General features: G+C 34.7%; 1 protein-coding gene and 1 non-coding gene across 4 annotated transcripts in view; one reads left to right on the top strand and one right to left on the bottom strand.

Moving 5' to 3' along the window:
- Positions 1-24,865, bottom strand: part of ABCD2 (ATP binding cassette subfamily D member 2) — a 100,701-nt gene that overhangs the window by 19,328 nt on the left and 56,508 nt on the right. The window contains exons 9-10 of one of the 3 annotated variants that reach the window (XM_053557614.1): positions 20,486-20,611; positions 6,246-9,744 (exon numbers count right to left, since the gene is read on the bottom strand). In XM_053557614.1, the coding sequence (XP_053413589.1) occupies positions 9,525-9,744; positions 20,486-20,611 (346 nt within the window). In that variant the 3' untranslated portion in view covers positions 6,246-9,524. Of the gene's footprint in view, positions 1-6,245; positions 9,745-18,046; positions 18,126-20,485; positions 20,612-24,865 lie in introns of those variants that run through there. The other 2 variants (XM_053557617.1, XM_053557615.1) reach the window with 2 other exon arrangements.
- Positions 21,541-21,602, top strand: LOC128562945 (U7 small nuclear RNA). Its single transcript, XR_008373637.1, has one exon. It is a non-coding gene; the product is annotated as a U7 small nuclear RNA (small nuclear RNA).

Raw genomic sequence — 24,865 nt, 5'->3', positions numbered from 1 at the left:
TCTATTTTTAGTAGAGACGGGGACCTCTTACTTAGGCTGGTCTGAACTCCTGACCTCAAGTATTCCACCCACCTTGGCCTCCCAGAGTGCTAGAATTACGGGTGTGAGCCACCACACCAAGTAGCTGGAGCCTTTCCTTATCTTTCTCTTTATTGTTATTTTTTTCCCTAAGTCCATTTTTTTCTCCTATGTCCTCTCTCTTTGTGGGGACAATATGGAAAACACAGTATGAAATGGGCACACTAAAGTTGTGTAGGTCCACTGGCTAATTTGGGTCTGGAGAAACTGAATTGAGAGGACCCAAGCATTTCATCTTTTTGGACACTTCATTTCACATCCGGTTTTCAGGCTTTAGTAACGAGTAGGACTCAATACAAAGACAGCAAGTCCATACAATTTCAGGGTCTTACCATCTAGCATTTGGACCCTTGGCAAAACTACAAAGAAAGCAACTTTAATTTGGGGGTTTGCTTATCTTCCTCCCTCTCTCTTCTGCTAATACCTCATTTGTTGATTCATTTAGTCTTTTTGTCATTTATTCCACAAAGATATTTTGGGTAACTACTATGCATCAGACATGGAGCTAGTTTCTTCCAGCAACTCACATATGGGGGTCTTCCCACCTCAAAGGACTACCCCCCCCTCCATATTATCCTCCTCTCTTCCCTGACTTAATCAAAAACCGCCATTTCCTGTGGGATGTTGATTAGATTTTTGGTTTAGCAACTCATTCCAACATGTGCGTAACTGGTAATAACTACAACCATATGCCAAGCTGTCGCTTCTGTAAGTAGTAAATATCTAGCACATTTAGTCTTCACAACATGTATGGGGTAAGGACAATTATTATGTGCATTTGGAAAATGAGAAACCTGAGTCATGGAGAGGTTAAATAACATGCTCAGCTGGAGCGTAGGCAGAACTCAACCAAGTAGTGTTTCTCCAGAGCCTGTGTTCTTAATCATCAGATATAGGTTCAGGCCCACACCTAAGGCTGGTGGTGAGGAGAGAAGGCATGCAGCATTTCTAACAGGCTCTATTAACAGCTGAAATTTGCTTTCTGCCATGAATTGACCTATTCATTCTTTTTTTAAGAGGGTGGGGGACAGACCCTGGGTAGAGAGCCATAGCATCATCATAGGCGTACACAATCCTCTTGCCTCAGCTTCCTGAGTAGCTGGGATTATGGGCATGTGCCACCACATCTGGCTAGTTTTTCTATTTTTGGTAGAGATGGGTCTTGCTCTTGCTCAGGTTGGTCTTGAACTCCTGAGGTCAAGCAATCCATCCAGCTCAGCCTCCTAGAGCGCTAGAATTACAGGTGTGAGCCACAACCTCCCAGGCATTCTTACCATCAGTGGTCTGGAAGTCATTAGGGCAGGATTGTTCTGTTAGTATTGGATTATATATAAATACTAAGAACAAGTAAGTACTTTTATATATTAGAAAAATTATATATAAATACTATATTTATATAGTAGATAGTATAATATATTTATATACAAATACTAAGTAAAAGTTTTTCATGACTCTTAATTGATGAAAGACTCCTTTATGGCCACTGGGATTGATAATGATGAGAGCACAGGATTTACGGATTCCCGGACCTGGTCCACCTGACTGAGGGATATTGAGAACTACCCAAAGAAGCAGAAGAGGAGGGATGAACACTTAGAGAGACAGAAGAACTTGAGCGAGGTGGTCCAGTCAGATCATTAATCTAATCTAATCTAATACCTGGGAGAGACCGAGAACATGGAGCTAGGTGGTCCGGTCAGATCATTAATATATCTAATTTCTATTGAACTGAGGAATTAGAGGAAATGTTTGTGAAACTTTTATAACCAGCATTCTGTTGGGAAGATTGTTAAAACCAGTGGATTAGTTCTTTATTTATTCTAGAGAAGAGAAAAGAAAGTGGAAGAGGCAAATAGTATGAAATTCCCAAGATGCTTAATTCTTCTATTTGGTAGAAAGGTGGAAAAAATGTATTAGTTTTCAAACCCACCAGCAGTGTAAAAGTGTTCCCTTCTCTATCCAATGTACTCAATACTAATATGAACCAATAGATAAACTGCATGCCCAGCCAGAGAAAAACACAAATTCAAGTAGGTGGAGAAATAAAAGGAGAGAGGGGGATTAGTGTTTTCTCAGCTAATGGCACAAAGTAAAGGTCTACAGCACATCCCCTGGATGAAAGGCTCAGCGACAAACTTGGACTTCACCTAATGAGAGCAAGCAATGTAACCTAATCCTTTGCATACCTTCCTATTAATCTGAAATTTAAAACAAAGCAGTGTGGGTTTAATACACTAGCACGTGAAGAGAGAGAGTACACTTCTCTATCTCCCCTTCACTGATTTTATTCATTCTGACATTCATTTCATAATGTCTCTCATGTATTTATTTTTGCTCTATTTTTACGTGCCCTATTGTTTTATAATTTGTTCACTCATTTCTTTAGGCATCTACGGAACAAATACTTGTTGCATGTCTCTTGTCTGCCATGTAATGTGCGGTGAATACTATAGGAAATAAGGCAGGCAAGATTCCTTGTCCACAGTGCTTAGAGTCACTCTAAGGGGACAGAGGCGATAGGCAGAGAGAATCAGTTAACACATAAACGAATGAGTTAAATGGAGAGAACAATAAGTTCTATAAAAAATGAAACCAGGCTCAGCCCCCGTAGCACAGTGGTTATAGCGACAGACACATACACAGACGCTGGTGGGCTCGAAACTGGCCTGGGCCTGCTAGACAACAGTGACAACTGCAACAACAACAACAATAACAAAATGAAACTGGATCACATGTTGGAGAGGGACTGGCTGGGGGATTATTTTGATTAAATAATCTGAGAAAATTGCATGACAAAAAATGATTGATTGAATGATTGAATGATTAGAGAAGATACACAGGTATACAATAAATAATAAAATGTAACATGTGGTCAACGTCATGGTAACATTTCTAATAAAGAACTCTGTAAGCATAATATATGTATCATATATAATTATATATTATAATTTATAATATATAAAGATAATTATAAAATATATTATAAATATAAATAATTTTGATAATTGTAATTTATAATACATAAAACAACTGGAATGAATTTCTAATTTCTATACTCACATGCTTAACGTTACTGACCTGTACACTTAAAAAAGCTAAAGGTGGTAAATTTTATACCATGTGATTTTTCACCACAATAAAAAAAATTCTTTAGTTACTTAAGGCCTCAAAATCTTTATGGTGCTTTGTATTGAACTTCTAAAGGTTTTTTTTCCTGTGTTTGTGTTCACATGTTAGGCTGCAGGAAAAAAATACAAGATCTGACAATTAAGTTTGCCAAATCACCCTAGAAAAAGTGTTACATTCCTCATTGCGGACTATCACTACGGTCACCTTAGAAGTACTGTCCTTGGGAAGATATGCCCCAATGCCAGCACCTAGTGCACCCTTCAAAGCAATGTTGTTTTGTTTTCTTCTGTTTTTGAGACAGAGTTTCACATTGTTGCCCTCACCAGAGTGCCAGGGTGTCATAGTTCACAGCAATATCAAACTCTGAGGTTCAAGTGATTCTCTGGTCTCAGCCTCCCGAGTACCTGGGACTATGGGTGCCCACCACAGCGCCCAGCTATTGGGGTCTCGCTCTTGCACAGGCTGCTCTCAAACCTGTGAGCTCAGCCAATCCACCTGCCCCGGCCTCCCAGAGTGCTAGGATCAAAGCAATTTTGTAACTTTTTTTCTGGAATGTCCATCAGAAGTATTGCTATAGAAGGCCTGACAATTAAGTTCGTGAACTTGCCAGCATGTGTTTTCGTTGGCAGCAGTGTACAAACATCTTGGTCAGGTTTCATAACCTTGGTGTATCGGTTTCTCATAGCTATCTTTGTGTTGATGTGTGGCAGTGTCTTGCTGAGTGGCATTCATTATTGCCATTGCATGCTTTTGTGTACCATAGGATGATCACTCTGATGGTCATTCCAGAAAAAGTTCCAAATTAAGATATTTATAACTTACAATGGGTTTATTGGGATGTAACCCCATAAGAAGTTGAGGAGTTTCTGTATCTGCTTGGATCCTTTTTTACACCATTTACATAGACCTTGGAAACATGTCCCATGTGAACAACAAGCTACCCTACACAAGGGGGATTTGTCACTTGCTTCTTTAGTTTTGTCACTCTGGAAATATCAGCATCTGCATGTTGAAAAAGATATCATTATATCAGCTTCCCAATCAGATGTCACCTTGGTCATAGGAACTCTTTTGATCCTTCCCTGAGTCCTGAGACTTTTTTTAGATCTACATATTTACAAATGTCCAGATCAACACATTTGAATTACTAAATTTAACATATTCAATATATAAAAATTAAATATGTTTGATGTATAAGGTTGTCCCCTATTTTATATGAATTAAATTAACCATAATTAAACAGTATAGCCAAGTCAATATTGTTTAGTGTTTAACAATATTTCACTGCTACACAATCTGTGTGGGGGGATATTAAATCACATGAAAACACATTACGCTAATAACTTAATCTCTTTCTCAACTATGCTGGGTTCACAAGTACTGAGATAGAATATGTAATCTTAAACGTGTTTAACTTTGAAAGTCTCATTCATTGACTTTTATGATTATTGATTTTTCTTCAGATTTTTAGAACTTTCCTGCTAGGTATCTGCATGTTGTGATAACATGGGAGACATACCTTTGAATATATGAAGCTGGCTCATTCCACATGATGAATTTGGGAAACTGTTTCTCAGATTTCTAGACAACATGCTAAATGTATGGGACCATCTGCTGGTGAAGGATGATAGTCCTACAAACTGGGTTTATTGGAACTTGTAATTGCCCAGGTTGGAGGGTATGAGGATTATGAAGCCCTTGAGGGTATAATCTAGGAAATCTTGCTACCAGAATATGCATATTGCTCACAGGTTGTGACAGATTGGTCTCAGGCAGGGAAGACAAGAGCTGAAGAGATAACTACAAAACAAGTATGCCACCTCCATGGAATCACATCTAACAGGTACAGGATTGTTTAACATTGATGTACTAAAATGTTTCATGAGCGCTGAGACTGGGCTGTCTTCTTCATTTCTGAATCCCTAATTGGTACCTTGAAGTGTCAACAAGTATTAACTGACTGACTGAATAACCATAACTGGTTTAGACATTTCTACCTGAAAACATTTGAAAATTTGCCTTGTTCTCCCCTCCCATAGGACCACATCCATAATTTATAATACAAACAATGAAAAATAAAATATGGTAGGTAAATTCCTTTTTTAGGTGAAAAATGCATCCATTTGGTTAACCAGAAACCTTGAGTCAGTCAAAAATATACTTAACACTTCAGTTAAAAATAGTAACCACGAAAATGGCCTAAATTTATGAAAAATAAAAGGTGATGTAGAGCTCCATGGGCTTTGTAATCAAACATTGCTAGCTTCAAATTTCAGCCCTACAGCTTGGGGACCCTATAGATTGGGTGAATTCCTTGACTTTTCTGTCTTCAGTTGCTTCTTTTATTAAATTATAGTTTTGTGAAGATCTAATGAGTCAATGTATATGCAATTCTTTATGCCTACGTGGTAAATAATAAATGTAGCTATTTACTTTTTCTGTGACTGAGAGAGATTCATTTTTCTAATTTTCAATGACCATACGATTCTTTGGAGGGACGCATATTTTATTTATTACTAGAACTTAGCACAGTGTCTGACCTAAGTACTTAATAAAAGTGTTGCAAAAAATTAAGTTTTAAAAATTAATATTTAAGAAACTATTTGATGATTGTCGTGCATAGTACTATGTGAAACTATGCCCAATACAATTTGTAACTGAGGTTTAGGTAAACACTTACCCAACATAGTCATTTAAAAGTGTAGAAATAGAGGACTTTCTACCACTGCAATCATTTTGTAATTCCTTCGATTAATGAAGGCTTTTACGTGATGATTAAGGAATTCACAAGGAATGATGGGCTCATGGACCTGCACTTTGGATGGAGACTATATTATAATGTATTCACACACAGCCCCATTCTTGCTTAGCTACAATGATTTTTGCTATAAGGACATTTTTCTCATTTGCTTTCATTAATGCAACTCCAGCTTATAAGTAGATAATGCGTTTTGAAAATTTTGTAGTTCAAAATGTAAAGCAGCTGTGTAAGTGGTAATCAGGAAAGGCACCAATAATAAGAAGGTATTTATTTGTAATAAAAATATTTTATACATCCACCCAAAAGCTCTCGTGTCAAACATCAAAAGTACAACTCCAAAACATTTGACATATATAAATGTATGTCAGCAGAACTATAAATATCCTGGGTTATGTGAAAGTCCTTTACACTGCTAAATGAGGATAATTTTTGCCCATAAAGTAATTATGTCAAAGGCATCTCTTTTGATTAATGATTTAATAACCTTTACCATTTTATGCACATCTCAGAAGTAATATTCTCTGGATTTAAGCTCCAAAATGTAACATATTTTTCTAGGCTTATAAAATCAAAAAACTATTCCAAACAGATTGTAATAGGCTATGCCTATTGCTGAATAGGAAATTATACTTGGAAGCAATGTTTCAAGTAAACTAACATGTTCATTTATACCTTTCCTGACAGACCAAAATTAGAGACAAAAACCCAAATTACTTTCAAGATAAAACCATCCCCACTGTAAACAAATGTAAACTTGGGCTGAGTTTCAAGATATATCATTCTTCTCGAGATTATTTAAGAGGGATCCTGTTAACAAGAACAGACACTACTTTAGAGCCATGCTCAGCATAACACTACATGCTATAGAAATATAATGCAACGTTTTCATAAAATGCATTGTATTTTTCAAGTTTAAGAATAAACCACAAAAATGCCATTTTAAAATCAAACTTCTTAAATGTATACCTTTTTTTGACCCAAAATAAACTTCAAACATGAAAAAGCATTTTGAAAATTGAAACAGTTTTTCTTTTTTGTTTCCCTCATCTATTTCTTGCTGTATTCAAAGAAGGCTATTTAATTTCCTTAATCTTTTCCATTTTTTTTTCAAGAAATAAAAGTATAAGAATGGTAACTATGGCATACACACTGGACCATTTTGGAAACATTTGAATGGTGTATAAATACAAGTTCAAATCACAGATATTTCTGCCCTCTAAGTTAGAGGATATTGATCCTGTAAAAAAAAAAAAAAAAAAATCACAAAATAAATAGGTATGAAAATCTCATGGAAAACATGCCCAGGTTAGGAAATTGACATTTAAATACCAGTGTGTATATTTTTTAACAGAGACTTTTAAACATCCTTGAATCCTGTACATTATAAATTATAAATCTTTTTCAGTTCAGCTTATTGGTAAGACATATGAAGTGATGGTTCATTACGAATATATTTCTTTTGGCATTCTTTTCCAAAGGTCCAAAACACAAAATATCAGGTCCTCAAAGTTTTATTTTTAAAACTATGATAATTAAGCCATATATACACGTGTCACATGAGAACTTTTCATTTCTTTCTGTATCTTTAAAAGTTAATGTAATAATAAACTTGCCTCAGATTTTTCCCATTCTAGCAGTATAAACTGGATAACTGCTAATATAGAAGTTAAAATTAATGGATAAAGTTTTGCAAATTTTAAGTTTGGGTTCCATGATTTTTTTTTTTTTTAAATCTTAATTCCTGTGTCACTTTCCTAATAGGAAATATTAGTAACTGGCAAATGAATAAATGAGTAGCTAAGGATACCAACAGAATAACTTGGACAGTTGCGCTGTTATCTTCTATTACATTCCTTCACATGTGATGACTACTTTTATTGATAATTAAAATATCCTACTTGTCATGGCAGAATTAAAATTGTGGAAATGTAAAGATGTTTTACAACAACCATTATGAATGACTACTGTGCACTCTATCACCTGAAAAAGTCTAAAAATCGCTGACTTGGTATCTCTTATGGCTGTGTCTACATATGCAAATGAAATCCTAACACTATCAACTGACCATTCTGATTGTTTTCTAGTTAATAAGGTGGCATAGACAGGAAGACATTAAAGTGTCAGTCCTGGCTTTTGTACTTGAATGTCCAGGGAACACAGATAGATAAGATCTATTTCATTGATCTACACAGATTATTTCTCATTGTGTTTAATAAATATTAAATTTACTGACAACATAATTAACTGCCCTTCTTATTGCTGATACCTTAGAGGTACATTGCTAAGAGATTTACTAATTTCCTTAGCTCATTTTAAACCGAGACCAATGACCTTTTCACTGGGACCTAAGTTTTCATTTCTTATAAATAATAACCAAATTATCTTCAACACTAACATTGCCAAATTTAATTTTTTCAATATTTCACTTAGCTTTTGTTGATACTGTAACCCAGTTAGATTTAAAGAATAATCGCGGAACCAGCACAGAACCAGGGCATCAGGAGAACTTCATTTGATTTCTGATTCTGTCCCTAAATAAATTGCATGATTAGGACAAGTGTGTCAATTTTCTCAAAAGCAAAGTAAGAAAAATGATATCTTTTCTCAATACATTGCCACAAGCATTAAGGTGAAATGAAATAGATGGAGAATGTAAATTATAAAGTGCTATTGCAATGGATGTTATTATTACTGTGATTTTCAGAATCTCCATATTCTATTAAATCACTACACTTTTTAAAATGTGGTCTCTTCCTTTGGGCACAAAAACAAGCTGAGTATTTCTGGACAGAAGTTTCAATAGATAATGCTACCAAGCAAAGTTAACAGGCTGAGACATTGTTTGGGTACTCTTTTTCTGTATTGGCAATAAATTCTCTTTTAAAAGTGAAAGGGCTTATTAACAAATACATTACGACTATTACTAAAATTAAATTGTTATGTGCCCTCATTAAGATACTCAAAGTCTAACATTTTAAAATATGGCATTTTATACAAGCTTTTTTCTTTCAACCACTGTCATTAAAAGAAATTTTTTTAATATTGAAGGAATTTATCAAACTGGCAGCTATTTTGTATACTGGTTTACTTGGCCACTAGCAATAATGAGTAAGAATTCTAGCTATCAAACCTAGTAACAACCATCAATGGACTAAATAAAAGTTGTAATTTTATGCACCTAGTATCAATCCAACTGCCACTCTAAGTTGTTTCATTTCCGAGATATCTCCTATGTTTGTGAAGAACTTTAGACACATCACATATGCATAGTAAATCTGGTATTCATTATGAATTCACCTAGAAAATCCTGTTTTACAGGTGAATTAGGCCTTCGCTAGAAATTAGTATAAGCCATAATAACTAATCTTACATAATGCACTTGTTTATTTTCTTCCGAAAAGTCAGATCATACACTTCCTGATGCTACAATCCTATAAAACATTTCTTGCTGCCTTTTCCCCGCCTCTGCGCTTAGCTTAACATATTGCATGCAGTATAACAGAGTGTCTCTGGGCCTTTACCTAAAAAATAAACTTTTAAAACATATCAAAACAAATTAGGATGTGTCATCTTCATTTTTGATTGTTTTCAGCACTGAGTCTTCTCCCAAAATTTTACATAGTTCATTGAGTCTCTGCTGCATTTTGGGAATTCCAGCTAGCTGAGATTCTAGCTTTTGTTTTTCTTCACTCAACGTCAAACGAATAGCAGTATCCAATTGCTCAAAGTGCCAACCTCCTTCACCATCAAACTGTAACAAATGAGTGTGGTATTTCCTGCATAATTAAAATGAAATAATATTATTAGCCATAATTTTGAGAAATCATTTTAGTTGTAGGTATATCACTCGAATTTATATTTAAGGTGAATTTTAATTAAGATGCCTATTTTACATTTGATTTTTAAATATAGAAGTGACATATAATGATACTTTTAAACTCAGAAGTCATAATCTAATGTCTAGAAAATTATTATTATGGACTTTACATGTATTAAGTTTATTCCATATCTGGAATATATATGAATTGCAAAGGAAGACATGCTATTTCATGTATTTAATTTCTCTTCATAACTCATTGTGGCTCCTGCATAAAGACTAAGGCACACTTAGAATGGGAGTAAGGAAAAGAAGCCAAAGAAAGACAGTAAAAATTACAAAGGTCACACAGAGAAAAACTTAAAAAAAAAATAAAGGAAATATAGTAGCAATTCATTGATACATCATTCTTTGAGAATGAGTTTTCTTACATAAGTAAAAATTTCTCAACAAGTAAAATTTAAAAACATTTTTTTTTAAAATTAATTCTTTGGTAGGTATCTTTTAAAGATATTTCAATGACTTCATAAATTTAATTTCATTTCTTGTAGTTCGGTTTTATAATTAGAAGCTTCACAGAGGCATAAAGATTTTTTTGTTGTTGTTGTTGTTGTTGATGATGAGATGGGAGATAATCCATCTTGCCCTAAAGGGATACCTAAGTTATCACTTTCTGGAATTTACAGATGTGTACAGAGAGTAAAGTTGGCAGAACTGGTCCCACACAACTAAGCCAGCTGCATTTTGTCACTTTGCTGATTTGGCCCATATTCTTATGTTTCTTCGGGTTTTCCATCTTTTGTTTCCAATTTTTCTCATTTCTTCCTTCCTTTAAAGTTCTCATCTATTATTTATTATGATTAGTGGGCCTTTTTCAAGTAGCTTCCACCTTTAAAAAAAATCGGGATATAATTCACATGCCATAAACGGATCCCTTAAAGTGTAAAATTCAGTGATTTTTTTAGTATACTCACAAACTCATGCAACTGTCACCACTGTCTCATTCCAGAACATGTTCTCTCCCTACCAGAAACCCAGTGCCCATTAGCACCCCCTCTCCATTTCCCCTTCTGTCCAGCCCCTCCAACCACTAATTCCCTTCCTGCATCTATGGATTTCTCCATTCTAGATATCTCATATACATAGTATCATATAATATATGCCCTTTTGTGACTAGCTTCTTTCTCTTAAAATGACTTTAAGGAAGAGAGGCTGGAGGAAGAAGGTGGAATAGAACTCTGTAGTGATCATCTCCCTGCAGAATTATCCATGTAAACAGCTATCCATATAAAAAAAAAAATACTTCACAAGAACTAAGGAAGCCAGATGAGAGATCATAGTACCTGGTTATAGCACAATAATATAAGAAAAAAAAGAAGTATTCAAGAGAGTAGGAAGGGCAGTTTCACATTATGCTCATCATCACCCCCACGCAGCATACTACAGAGAGAAATGTTGTAAACTTAGGGGAAAGAGAAGGAAACAAACATAGGATTTTGCACTGGACCATGATATTAGGCTAACCACAGTAAAAACCAATGCCAAGTAGACTCCAACAGCCACTGAATCTAGGCTGGTACCCACAGACTAAGCCTCTAGATCCACCACAGTGCCAGATGAAAACCTGGAGCTCCCATGAGACAAACCCAAGTTAAGGCCTGCATCACCACTAGACAACTATGGCAGTGTTGGGCTCCAAATAAAACACACTGACAGAAAAGACTCAGTGATCGGGGGCTTGGATTTCATCTAGGCACTGTGCCAGTATCAGCAGCCAAGAAATTACAGCCTGCTGCTGTCTCATCCACAGTGGTCTTGGGTTTAGAGCACCCCTAGTGTGGCAATAGCTTAGAGACCACAATAGGTGACCTGCCTAGAATTTCTAGACAGACTTACCATTGGAGGACATTCCTAAAGAAAGTCACACTATGAAAATTGGAATAATTTCCTACTTCTTAAATACAGAGATATTGACACACAACCACAAGGATAAAGAAAAATCAGAAAACCATTACTTCACTAAATGAACAAAATAAGGTACCAGTGACTAGTCCTAAAGAGATGGTGATGTGTTAAGTGCCTGACAAAGAATTCAAAGTAGCCATTTTAAGTAAACTCGGTGAACTTCAATAAACACAGAGAAAAATATTCAGAAATTAATTAGAGAAATTCAACAGAGAGATTGAAATAATTAAAAACAGTCAAACAAAAATTCTGGAGCTGAAAAACACAATGAACAAAATAAAAAACTTGAAGACAGGTTATTAGAAAATATACAGTCAGAGGGGGGAAAAGAAGAGAATTAACAGGAATGAAGAAAGCTTATGGGAGTCATGGGACAGTATCAAAAGATTAAATATATGAGTCATTGAAGTTCAAGAGGGAGTAGAGAAAGATAAAGGCGTAAAAAGCTTATTTATTCATAGAAACAAAAACAGAAACTTTCCAAATCTGGAGAAAGATATGCATATTTGGGTACAGGGAGGTCCAAGGGCTCTAATCAGATTCAACCCAAATAGAATTAATAACATATTTAATCAAATTGTCAAAGACCAAAGACAGAGAGGATTCTGAAGGCATCAAGAAAAATGAATCAAATAAATATATAAGAGTTCCATCCAAAGAGAACTCGAACTAATTAATCAGAAAAGAACAAATAACCTCATTTCCATGTGGGGAAGAGACTTGAACAGAAACTTCTCTGAAGAAGATAGGTGCATGGCCTATAAACACATGAAAAAATGGTCATCATCATTAATCACCAGAGAAATGCAAATTAAACCTCACTGAGATATCATCTAACTCCAGTAAGAATAGCTCACATAACAGAATCCCCAAACTGCAGATGTTGGTATGGATACAGAGAGAAGGGAACAAGTGTACACTGTTGGTGGGAATGCAAGCTAATATGACCTTTTAGGAAAGAAGTTTGGAGAACACTCAAGGAAATAAAAGTAGACCTACCATTCGATTCTGCAATTCTTCTACTAAGAATATACCCAGATGATCAAAAATCATTTTACAACAAAGACAATTGCACTGGAATGTCTATTGCAGCCCAATTCATAATTACCAAATTATGGAAGAGGCCCAAGTGCCCATCGACCCATGAATGGATTAACAAATTGTGGTATATGTACACTATGGAACACTATGCAGCCATAAAAAGATGGAGAATTCACATCTTTTATGTTTACCTGGATGGGGCTGGAACATATTCTTCTTAGTAAAGAATGGGAAAAAAAGGTATCCAATGTACTCAATACTACTGTGAAATCAATATATAATCACCTACACATTAATACAAATGGTAAAACATAACTATAGCCAGAAAGTAGAAGGGAAGGGTAGACAGAGGGGAATGGGGAGGGGTGATGGGAGGAGGGAGGGTATTTGGGGGGACCGCACCTAATGTGCATGATGCAATGGTACATTTCAAAACTATTAAGAAAAAAGTATAATTGTGATGGATGTGTTAATCAGTGCAATGTAAGCATTTCACATTATATATCAAATCAGTACATTGAACCCCATAAATACAGTTATGATTTAATAGAAAAAAAAAAGAGTTCCCATATGCCTAGCAGCAGACTTTTCAGCAAAAATTTTGCAGACCAGAAGAGTGGGATGATATATTGAAAGAGCTGAAGGAAAAAAATTAAAAAAACCCACACTGACCAAGTAAATTACCTAGCAAAGCTAGCAAATAAAGACTTCCTCAGGCAAACAAAAGCTGAAGGAGTTTATCACCACCAGACCTGTCTTACAAGAAATGCTAATATTAGATCTTCAAGCTTGAAAGGAAAAGATGCTAATGAGTAACATGAAAACAATCTGAAAGAATAAAACATACTGGTGAAAGTAAGCACACAGTAAAATTCAAAATAGAATAATAATGTAATGGTGGTGTGTAAGTCTTTTAAATCTTTAATATGTAGACTAAAAGATAAAACTATTAAAATAATAGCTATTATAATTTGCTTAAAATACACAATATAGGCTGGGCACAGTGGCTCACGTCTATAATCATAGCATTCTGGGAGGCTGAGGGAGGTGGATTGCTTAAGCTCAGGAGTTTCCGACCAGCCTGAGCAAGAGTGAGACCCTGTCTCTACTAAAAATAGAAAAATTAGCCAGGTGTGGTGGCACTTGCCTATAGTCCTAACTACTTGGGAGGCTGAGGCAAGAAGATTGCTTGAGTCTAGGCGTTTGAGGTTGCAGTGAGCTATGAGGCCATGCCATTCTAGCCTGGGGCCCTAGGATGAGACTCAATCCCAGAAAACAAAAAAAAGAAAGAAAATATGTAAATTGTGACATTTAAAATGTGAGAGGGGGTAAAATCAAAGTGTAGAAGTTGTATTGTTGGGGTTTTTTGTTATCAATATTAAGTTATTATCAGTTTAAAATTACCTGCTATGAGATTTCTTTTGTAGGCCTCATGGTAACCACAAAGCAACAACCTATGATATACACACTAAAAATAAAAAAGCAAGGCATCAAAACATAGATACTTGAAAAAAATCATTTAACCACAAAGAAAGATAGTAATATAGGAAGAAAAGGGATCTAAACAACAATTACAAAACAACTAATAAACTGGCAGTAGTTATTCCTTATCTAACAATAATTACCTTGAATTATCTCTTGGAATTCAAGAGAAACAGAGAGAGAAAGAAGAAAAGAAATTCAAGAGATAGTAGAGAAAGATAAAGGGGCAATTTAATTTAAATAAGCTAAATTATCTAATTAGAATACAGAATAACTGAATGGACAAAAAATAAACAAGGATTAATGATATGATGCTACAAGAGACTCACTTTATCTGCAAGGACAACATAAACTAAAAGTGAAGAGATGGAAAAAATACAATATTTTTAGAAACCGAAAGAGAGGGCGGTGCCTGCGGCTCAAGGAGTAGGGCACCGGTCCCATATGCCTGAGGTGGCGGGTTCAATCCCAGCCCCGGCCAAATACCACAAAAAAAAAAAAAAAAAAGAAACCAAAAGAGAGCAGAATGCTATACATATATCTAGATAAAATAGATTTTAAGTCAAAAGCTGTAAAAAGAAACAAAGAAGGACATTATATAATGATAAAGGGGTCAATTCATCAAGAGAATGTAACAATCGTAAATAGATATAAGCCCAATACTGCAGCACCCACAAATATAAACCAAATATTAATAGATCCAAAAAGAGAGATGGGCTGCAACACAAAAATAGGATAGAACTTCTACATCCTTCATGATAACAAAAAAAAAAAAAAAAAACTCTCAACAAATTAGGTACAGAAGGAATGTACCTTATCCCAGTAAAGGCCGTGTATGATAAACCCACAGCTAACATCACACTGAATGGGGAAAGGTTGAAATCTGTTCTAATATCTGGCACAAGGTAAGGATGTCCACTTTTGCTACTTTTATGCAACATACTAATAGAAGTCCTACCCTGAGTAATTAGGCAAGAAGAAGAAGTGGAAAGGAAAACCCTCAAGATTCCATCAAAAAGCTATTAAATCTTTAAAAGAATTCAGTAAATTTGCAGGATATAAAATCAATATACAAAAATTAGTAGCATTTATATACATTAATAGTGAACTACCTAAAAAAGAAATCAAGAAAACAATCTTATTTACAATAGCTACAAAAAACCCCACCCAACTTATGAATAAATGTAAATAAGTAGGTGAAAGATCCCTCTACTGAAAACTATAAAATATTGAAGAAAAAATTGAAGAGACATGCAAATGGAAAGGTATCCTGTGTTCATGGAGCGAGACAATAAATATTATTAAATGGCCATACTACTCAAAGCAATTCAAAGAGTCAATTGAATCCATAGGGTGTCCATAAAGTTCACGTGCAATTTAAAATAGTTAAATATCAATGATATTCTTCACAAAATAGAAACAAATCCTAAAATTTGTATGGAACCACAAAAGACCCTGAGTAGTCAAAATAATTTTGAGAAAAAGGAGAAAGCTGAAGCCATCACATTACTGATTTCAAAATATATTGCATACAAAACTCTAATAACCTAGATTAGCGTGGTACTGACGGAAAGTAGACACATAGATCAATGGAACAGAATAGAGAACCCAGGAATAAATCCGGACATGTGCAGCTATTTTTGATAAAGGTATCAAGGATACACAACAGAAAAAAGACAGCCCCTTCAGGAGATGGTGTGAAAATATTTACAGAATGGAGGAAAATATTTACAAACTATGTATCTGATACTGGGTCTATATCCAAAATATAAAAGGATCTCAAACAACTCAATAGCAAGAAACCAATAACTTGATTGCAAAGCAGGCAGAAGTTCTGAATAGACATATCTCAAAAGAAGACATACCAATGACCAGTGGTTCTACGAAAATGCTCATCATGACTAATCATCAGGGAAATGCGAATAAAAACCGCCATCAGGCATCACCTCACTCCTGTTAGAATGGCTATCACCGGTGAGGAGGTGAAGAAGAGGGTACCCTTACACACTGGTGGTAGGAATGTAAATTAGTACCACTATTATGGGAAACAGTCAATTAGTACAACTATTATGGGAAACAGTCAATTAGTACAACTATTATGGGAAACAGTCAATTAGTACCACTATTATGGGAAACAGTAAATTAGTACCACTATTATGGGAAACAGTAAATTAGTACAACTATTATGGGAAACAGTAAGGAAGTTCCTCAAAGTATTAAAATTATAACTATCATATGATCAAGCAATCCCACTACTGGGATATATATATGAAGGAAACTAAATCAATATATCAAAGAGATATCTTCACTCTGATGTTTATTGCAGCACTATTCACAATAGCCAAGATACAGAATCAACTTAGGTGTCCATCACTGGATAAACGAATAAAGACATTGTGGTACCTGTACACAATAGAATATTGTATGGCCTCAAAAGAATGAAATTCTTTCTTTTGCACCAACATGGATGAACAAGGAGAATGTTAAGTGAAATAAGCCAGGCAGAGAAAGACAAATACTGAATGATCTTACTTATATGTAGAATCTAAGAAAGTCAGTCTTATAGAAGTAGAGAGTAGAATGGTGGTTACCCAAAGCTGGGTAGTTAGGAGGGATGGCAAGGATGGGGAGATGTAGGTCAAAGGATAAAGAACTACAATTAGGAAGAATAAGTTCAGGAGATCATTGTACGGCATGGGGACTGTAATGAATGATGATCTATTGCATACTGTATTCTTAAAAATTATAAAGATAGTGGATGTTAAGTGTACTCATCACAAAAAAAATCATAGCTGTGTGAACAATGGATCTGTTAATTAGCTACATTTAACTATTCCACAGTGTATATATATTTTAAGACATCATGTTGTATATTACTAATTCAAATAATTTTATCCGACAATTTTTGAAAATCATGAAAAAGGTAAACTTTTAAAAAAAGAACTCAAACTTCATGGAGTTGTAGTAGGTATCAGTACGTATTTATTTTTAAGGTTTAAATAATATTCTATGGTACAGTCTTACACATTTTGTTTATTTGTCAATTGAGGGTTCTATCTCCTTTTCATCAGATGTTTTTAACATTCTATAACATGGGAAGCTAAACCAGGTTAAACTAGAGCTAAAAGAATAAAATCATTGTCAACCTCGAGGTTTAAGTTCACATATTTGATAACGTATACCAGAGATTAATGATCTTTTCCATATGGGTACTATCAGATTCTTGAGCTTTCTAAAAATTTGACCTCCCTCCAGATGCATGCCTACAAAAATTAAATGGAAAACAATGTATTTCTATGTCAAAGGGCAAAAATGTGGAAAAAAAACTTGCTAGTAAAATATGAGAGCTAAAAGGTAATGAAAAAACAAAAGAAGGTTGAGCCTACGGTGAGTAAAAGAAATAATGCTAAAAATTCATTTTGTTTGTTTCTTTCTTTCTTTTTTTTGAGACAGTCTCAATATGTCGCCATCGGTAGAGTGCTGTAGCATCACAGCTCACAGCAACCTCAAACTCTTGGGCTTAAGCGATTTCCTTGCCTCAGCCTTCCAAGTAACTAGGACTAACAGGCGCCCACCACTATGCCTGGCTATTTTTTTGTTGCAGTTGTTTAGGTGGCCCGGGTCAGGTTCAAACCTGCCACCCTCAGTGTATGTGGCTGGCGCTGTAACCACTGTGCCATGGGCGCCGAGCCATTTTGTTTATTTCATTCTCAACTTTTCTTGGACTTCCTTACCCTTATCCACAGCAGGAGCTAATTTAGAATGTGGTCATTCAGATCTTGGGCAAGTTCCACCTTCAATGTATGATGATCGTTTGGCTCATCACTCTGGTCCTACAACATTGCTTGATTTCTACATGGGAGGAACAAACTGTAGGTGTTTCATGCCCTAAGACTAAAAGGTGCATTCTGCAGCATGAAATTAAATAATATTTCAGGGTTTATCCTAAAGGAATTAAAAGAAACTGCTATTTTAACTGAGACTCACTGTAAACAATTAACAGACTTCTTTCACAAATGCGATAAAGCATGGCAAAGTAATAATTACACAGTTATCTTTCTATTGAGGAATCAAATAACTTAATAAGCTTCTGAAATTCTTTATCTCTTTAGATACCAGTATCAACTTTAATTTTTACAATCGACAATTACTCATTTGTTGGTATTGGGAAAATATAATACGCTTTCTCACTTCCGAAATCCATTCAGGGAAAATAAAAATTCATTTTCCTTGGGACAAAGGAGAATGAAAAATGACAAGTTTCTATAACCTAAAATGGCTAAACTAATTCACAAAGCATCACTAACATGATGTTTCATTTTGTGGGAAAAAATGTACTGTAGGTAGCTGCAATTAAAGATGTTTTTCCTTTAAAAGACATAACATTACAGATTTTGTTATTTGCTTAAAAAAACTGTTTCTTCCTTCAGTTGAGAAAACAATGGCTGCCTATGCTTTCAATGCCTTCAGGATACTTGAGTAAGGAAAGGAATGACAGAATAGCATAATTAATCCACTGATAGAGAGAAGAAAAATGGAGGTCTCATATGTCCCAACCTGTGATGAATTGGGGAGCATACCTGAAAATTATAGGTTCAAACTAAAAGGGATTAAGAGTCCTGGCCTTGCTTTGTGTCATTCCATTCACAGGTCCTGTTGGTCTTCTCCAGGCAAAAAGTCAGAGGAATCATATTTATGGCAATGAGTTTAACTCGGGCTTGACTAAATCTAGAAAGTCCAGAAGAAGATTTTTTTTTTTTTTTTTTTGCAGTTTATGGCTGGGGCTGGGTTTGAACCCGGCACCTCCGGCATATGGGGCCAGTGCCCTACTCCTTTGAGCCACAGGAGCCACCCAGAAGATTTTTTTTTTTAATTCTGAAAAATCTGAATGTTTAAATAGAGCATTGAGAATACATTATTATTTTCCCACTAGAAATAAAATTCAGAGTCCAGGAATTGTGAATAATAAAAGCCTAGAATAAACTAAATACTCAGTTTGCTCAAAATGTTAATGCAAACATTCTCCGTAAGGTGAAAAGTCTAGAAGGGCTTCAAAGAATAACTCCAGTGAAGCTGGCTACTGGTCTAGGTTTGAAGTCATGCGCATAATGACAGCGGTGGCATGAAATCTGATCAGATGCCTGTCCTGGAATGCTGTAGCCTGAGAGAAAAGGGGTCCTGTGCAGGACCTTGGGAAATAGGAGCCCAAAGTGTATATGAGAGGTAATTATAATTACTAGTATGTCAAAAGTCAGAAAAGATTTTGACTGATGAAATAGCAATGTAAAAGTTGAGAAAGTGGAATGTAGTATGAATGAAAAACGTTTTTATGATTAATGCATGAAATATTTTGAGTTCCTTTTAGTAAGTAGAGCAGTATTACAGAGTGCATCATCACATGTTACTTTTGTCACTTTTCTAGTTCTCAGTTTCTTCATCTGTAATATGTGAAAATTACCTTACTGAGATTCCGTAAGCTTGTTGTCAGGCTTAAATAAAATATTCCTGGTACAGAATAGATGCTCAACTACTATTATGACAATGAATCGATTGAAAAATAGGGGAGTTGTAAAAATAATATTGTTATTTTTTTTAAAGGTCCCATTAGGTTTTATAAGATGTTATTTCTAAATTTTAGTTATTTCTAAGTTTTAGTTCATTTTTCCTTAAGACAGAAATAAACTTTTTTTCTCCCTGTGGGTTCTCTACTTAATCATTTGGAGAAATATCAGGTTGTGGTATAATTTTTTTTTTTTTTTTGCATTTTTCGGCTGGGGCTGGGTTTGAACCGGCCACCTCCGGCATATGGGGCCAGCGCCCTACTCCCTTTGAGCCACAGGTGCTGCCCAAGTTGTGGTATAATTTTTTCCTTTAGATTTTATTTTCATATGCTTTAAAAAAAGGACTAGAAAAATGACATAAAATATATATTGTTCCCTAATACATACTATAGGATTATGATAAATATTTTCAGTCCAAATAAATTACTGGATTTTCCTACATCTTTTCAGAGTTATTGGAAAGTGGCGATAATTTTTAAATCACACACCGAAGTTTTGATGTTAGGTTGGGAGTGTCTAAACTACTAGTGTGCAACTTAAGAGGAATACAGGTAGAAAATAAGTGAAATGCCCTATGCTCTACTGCAAAGACATTCTTGAAGAAACTTAAGGGAAAACCATTCAACACAAAGTAGCATTGGAAACACTTACCAAAGAGAAGGCCTGTGAGTTATAGACAGTAAGGAAATCCCAGACTCTTTTGCAGCCTGAAATATCTTTCCTTCAACATCAATGCTGACGGCACTGGTACATTCATCCAGCAATGCGTATTTTGGTCTTTTAGAAAATAAACACAAATAAATTAACGATTTTTTTGATTTGAACTGTAAATTAATTTTTGAGTTCCAATCCTAACAACTTTAAAGAAGCAGAAGAGAATGTGATATTATTAAAGGCAACAAATGATGAAGCAAAAGAGTAGTTCTCTCCATCTTCAGACTAGATGGACTAGAATATCATATTGTTCATGCACTTAAATAGATTTTCTAATGCTTGTTTAGAACACAATAAGCTTTAATGTTATGCAGATGAATGAATCATAAAGATGAGGCAGGTCACTGAGCGCAATTTCCTGCAGAAGGCAGGTTTCTTCTTGGACAAGGGTCTGACTAATCACATTAAGAATACATTACAGTAACTAATTATCACACAGGACACAGCTCTATTAGCAAAGATTTAATGAGATTATTTTATCAGCAACGTGAATAAGCGTTACTAATTAAGTCCATCTCTAGAAGACTCTGCAAGAGGGTTAGCTCCTAATCTTACAAATTTAGGGCAGGCATTTAACCTCGTCATATTGGAACCATGCTCCTAGAGTCAACTTCTTATGGGGAAAAATTGGTAAATATTTTTCTGGTCATACTTGACAATTTTTTTTCTACCTCATTTTTTACTTTGGTAGTGTCTATCATCAGAGGCACCCTGCTTCCTTCTATTCATCCCTTCTCTCTTTCATCTCACCCCCTACTCTTAACATTTCTGTTTCCTTTCCCTTTCTTCTTCATCCTGTCTGGACTTCAGATATCTATTTAGTATTTAGTAACATGACTCAGCTTAGGTAAGAAGACCAAAGTCAACTTCTGCACTATACTTTGGGAGTATCAGGTATTTACCAGGACAATTTCCTTTGCAAAAATATTCTGATTTTTTGAAATAAATGACAAAGAAAATTTAAAAAATTTAAAATCAATAATTTCCCATGCAAATATTACAGCTCTGTTAGAATTTGTCTAGCAGGTTTTCCGGTATCTACCGGAAGACCCCCAAATATATTAAAAAAAATTTCCTATTCAGCATAAATAATGATTTAGCACAGTAAGTTATTTTTCTAAGATGGATTTACTTATTAATAGGATCCTGTTACCTATTCCAGGGCAGGCAATGGATACAGGTGGGTGTTAATAGCTACGGGAGTCAAAGGTGACTTTAACACCCCAGTTGGCTCTCTAAAACTGCCCTCTGAGCAAAGAGCTAAAAGATCACTGCATGTTCCCGTGACGACATCAATGGAAGCGTTTTGCTGCTGGGGCTTTTGGTTACTGTTCTAGTGTACGTATTAAACATTACTTCTCTGTCTCAGAGGTTATTACTGTTTTCCAGATGGTGTTTTGTAAGTGGAAAAGAGGAAAATGAACGGAAGTATAAAAGAGAGGTTTGGATAAAATTTTCTTTCTGTGTAAAGCTCTTCCTAGGAACTCATTTGCTTATTGTATTGTGTCCTATTTTTCAGAGTGCTTTGAGCTAAGCAGAGACTAGATGCCATCATAGAAGTAGAAAAAAGTACATAGCTTACATTTTGTTGTTATAGCAACCCTTAGGCTAGCAGATGTAAAACACATCGCACACTTTTGTTCCGTTGGCAGGACTGAAGAGTGTGTGTTTGTGTGTGTGTGTGTGGGGGGGGGTGCACTGAAATATAACAAGCAGTAGCTGGAATTTGGCGCTGATATAGGTAAATACATGTATCATGAGTAGAATGGGCCATATGGAGGACCTCAATTTATCCCCCTTAAGACAAGACTTTTATGATTCTTATTTAAACATTAATGTCTTCTCAGAAAGAATATACTATCATAATACTTAGTACTCTCTGCAAAAGTTCTTCATTTTAGCCAGCTCAATTCAAACATTAATGTTAATTCTTTAAGGATGAGAGGAAGCAGTTTCTCATTATTAAATTTTCTCTTCACTGGTTTTTATTTTTCTAATTCCTTTCATCTTTTCTCAAAAGATTCTGCTTTTCAACTACTTGCTCATTTTCACTGACCTTCCTACAGCTCACTAAATTTTCTTTCTATTGATATACTTGTGACTTATCTTCACATACTATCAAGCAATATCTAAAATATTTTAGATAAATATTAACTATTTATTTCAAGTTACATGTCTTGAAATCTCTTCAAGTTGACATCTTTTATTAATGCCTCTTTCTCTTTATCACAAGGTTTATTTTATTAATACACTGACACAGTGAGAAATTTACGGTTACATTTTACGTTGCACCACATTTTCATTCTACTAACTATGCTGGTGATCGTATTACTGAATATTTATGGCCAAGCCCAAACAGATTCAGGGTGATTATAAGTAACAGCTGGTTGTAAATGTCAAACTGTAAAGTTTACTTTTGAATCTCACCACATCATCTGAGAAAGTGGCATTCCAAAATACACTTCACTTAAAATTCTGAGTTAGCAAGATTTAGTTCATTTTTAGCTCACCATATTCTTAAAGTAAGTGTGTACGTTATCATAAATAACATGTAATTACCATAACTAATAATTTTTCTCACTAAAAAATCCCAGCTAGACTTAAAAACAGTACAGAGTTTTTGTTTTCATTTATATGAAGTTGTATAACAGGCAAAACTAATTGTCTATAGGGGTATTTGATTGGAAAGGGCTATAAAGGAATTTCTAGGGTGATAGAAATATTCTCTATCTTGATTGGTGTGTTGGTTACATAATGTAGGTGCAGTTATAAAAAGCTATTATTGTACAATTAAAATTTGTACATTTGGTACATACATTTTATTATAATAATAAACCCTAGCTAGCTATTGCATAATAATACAGAAAAGCACATAATAGCATATGAAATAAAAAAGGGACATAAATTATAATATTCTTTATGAAAATAGCTACATAAAAAAATTAAGATAACAACCAACTTTTGAATACCCACAACAGTGGGAAGAAACTTACCCCAAAAATTTTAACAGTGGTTAAATTTTACACTGATTTAAAGTTTGAATAATTAAGTCCAAAATTTTAATAGTGTTATAGCTAATGATACAGATTTTTTCTTCTTTTTACTTATCTACATTTTCTACTTTTGTAAAATAAACATATCATTATATATACGTATATATTTTTTATTATTAAATCATAGCTGTGTACATTAATGTGATCATGGGGCAGCATACACTGGTTTTTGTAGACCATTTGACATATTTTCATCACACTGGTTAACATAGCCTTCCTGGAATTTTCTTAGTTATTGTGTTAAGACATTTATATTCTACATTTACTAAGTTTCACATGTACCCTTGTAAGATGCACCGTAGGTATAATCCCACCAATCACCCTCCCTCCGTCCATCCTCCCGGTTCCCTCCACCATTATATTTTAATAAAAGTTTTTTGTACAACTCAGTCGTGTATCAAAAATAAAAGAAAATTGTTTAACCATATATGCTTTTAAAAATGATAAACATTATATATTATGATCTTATTAAAAAGTCTAAATCTCATGAAGCTTTTTGCTCTAATTCCAGCTTACAGGAAAAATAGTAGGAGAGGGGGGGAGAGAAGAAGGACTGCAGAAGGAGGTAATCAGGTAAATCTAGAGTAGGCAGCATTCTAAAGGACAACTGACAACTGACCCAGTTTCGTCAACAAGTCACAAGTCACTGATATAAAAATACATGGGGGTCAGGGAGGAGGAAACACTCTTTAGATTAAAAAAAGAATTCAGAGGAATTTGAAATCAGCCTAGGCAGCATAGCCAGATTCCTGTCTCTAAAAAGTAATAAATAAAATGAAATAAATAAAATAAAATAATAAAAAAAAATTAGCCAGGCATGGTGGTATTCGTTGGTAGTCCTAGTGACCAGGAAGGCTGATGGAGGAGGATCTCTTGGGCCCAGAAGTTGAAGGTTTCAGTGAGCTATACTCACATCGCTTTACTCCAGCCTGGGCAATAGAGCAAGACCCCATTTCTTAAATAAATGAATAAATGAATAAATAAATAAATGAACTGAATTAAGATGTAAGAGCCAAATACAATGTGTGAAACTTGTTTAGATCTTGGTCTGAACAAACTAAGTGTAAAAAGATAGTTTTGAGACTCTAGGAACACTTTGAATATGAACCAAATATGAAATGATTTTAAATAATTATTATCAGATTAATTTAGCGTTATGTAAGAAAATATCCTAATATTTCGGAGATTATTACCCAAATATTCAGGGAAAATGCCATAATATTTGAGATTTGTTTTTAAAAGACTTTAGCAATAAAAAATAAAA

The sequence above is a fragment of the Nycticebus coucang genome, chromosome 12 (genome assembly GCF_027406575.1).
Source record: "Nycticebus coucang isolate mNycCou1 chromosome 12, mNycCou1.pri, whole genome shotgun sequence".
NCBI classification, from domain to species: domain Eukaryota; kingdom Metazoa; phylum Chordata; class Mammalia; order Primates; family Lorisidae; genus Nycticebus; species Nycticebus coucang.
This window is presented reverse-complemented; position numbering and strand designations above follow the sequence as displayed.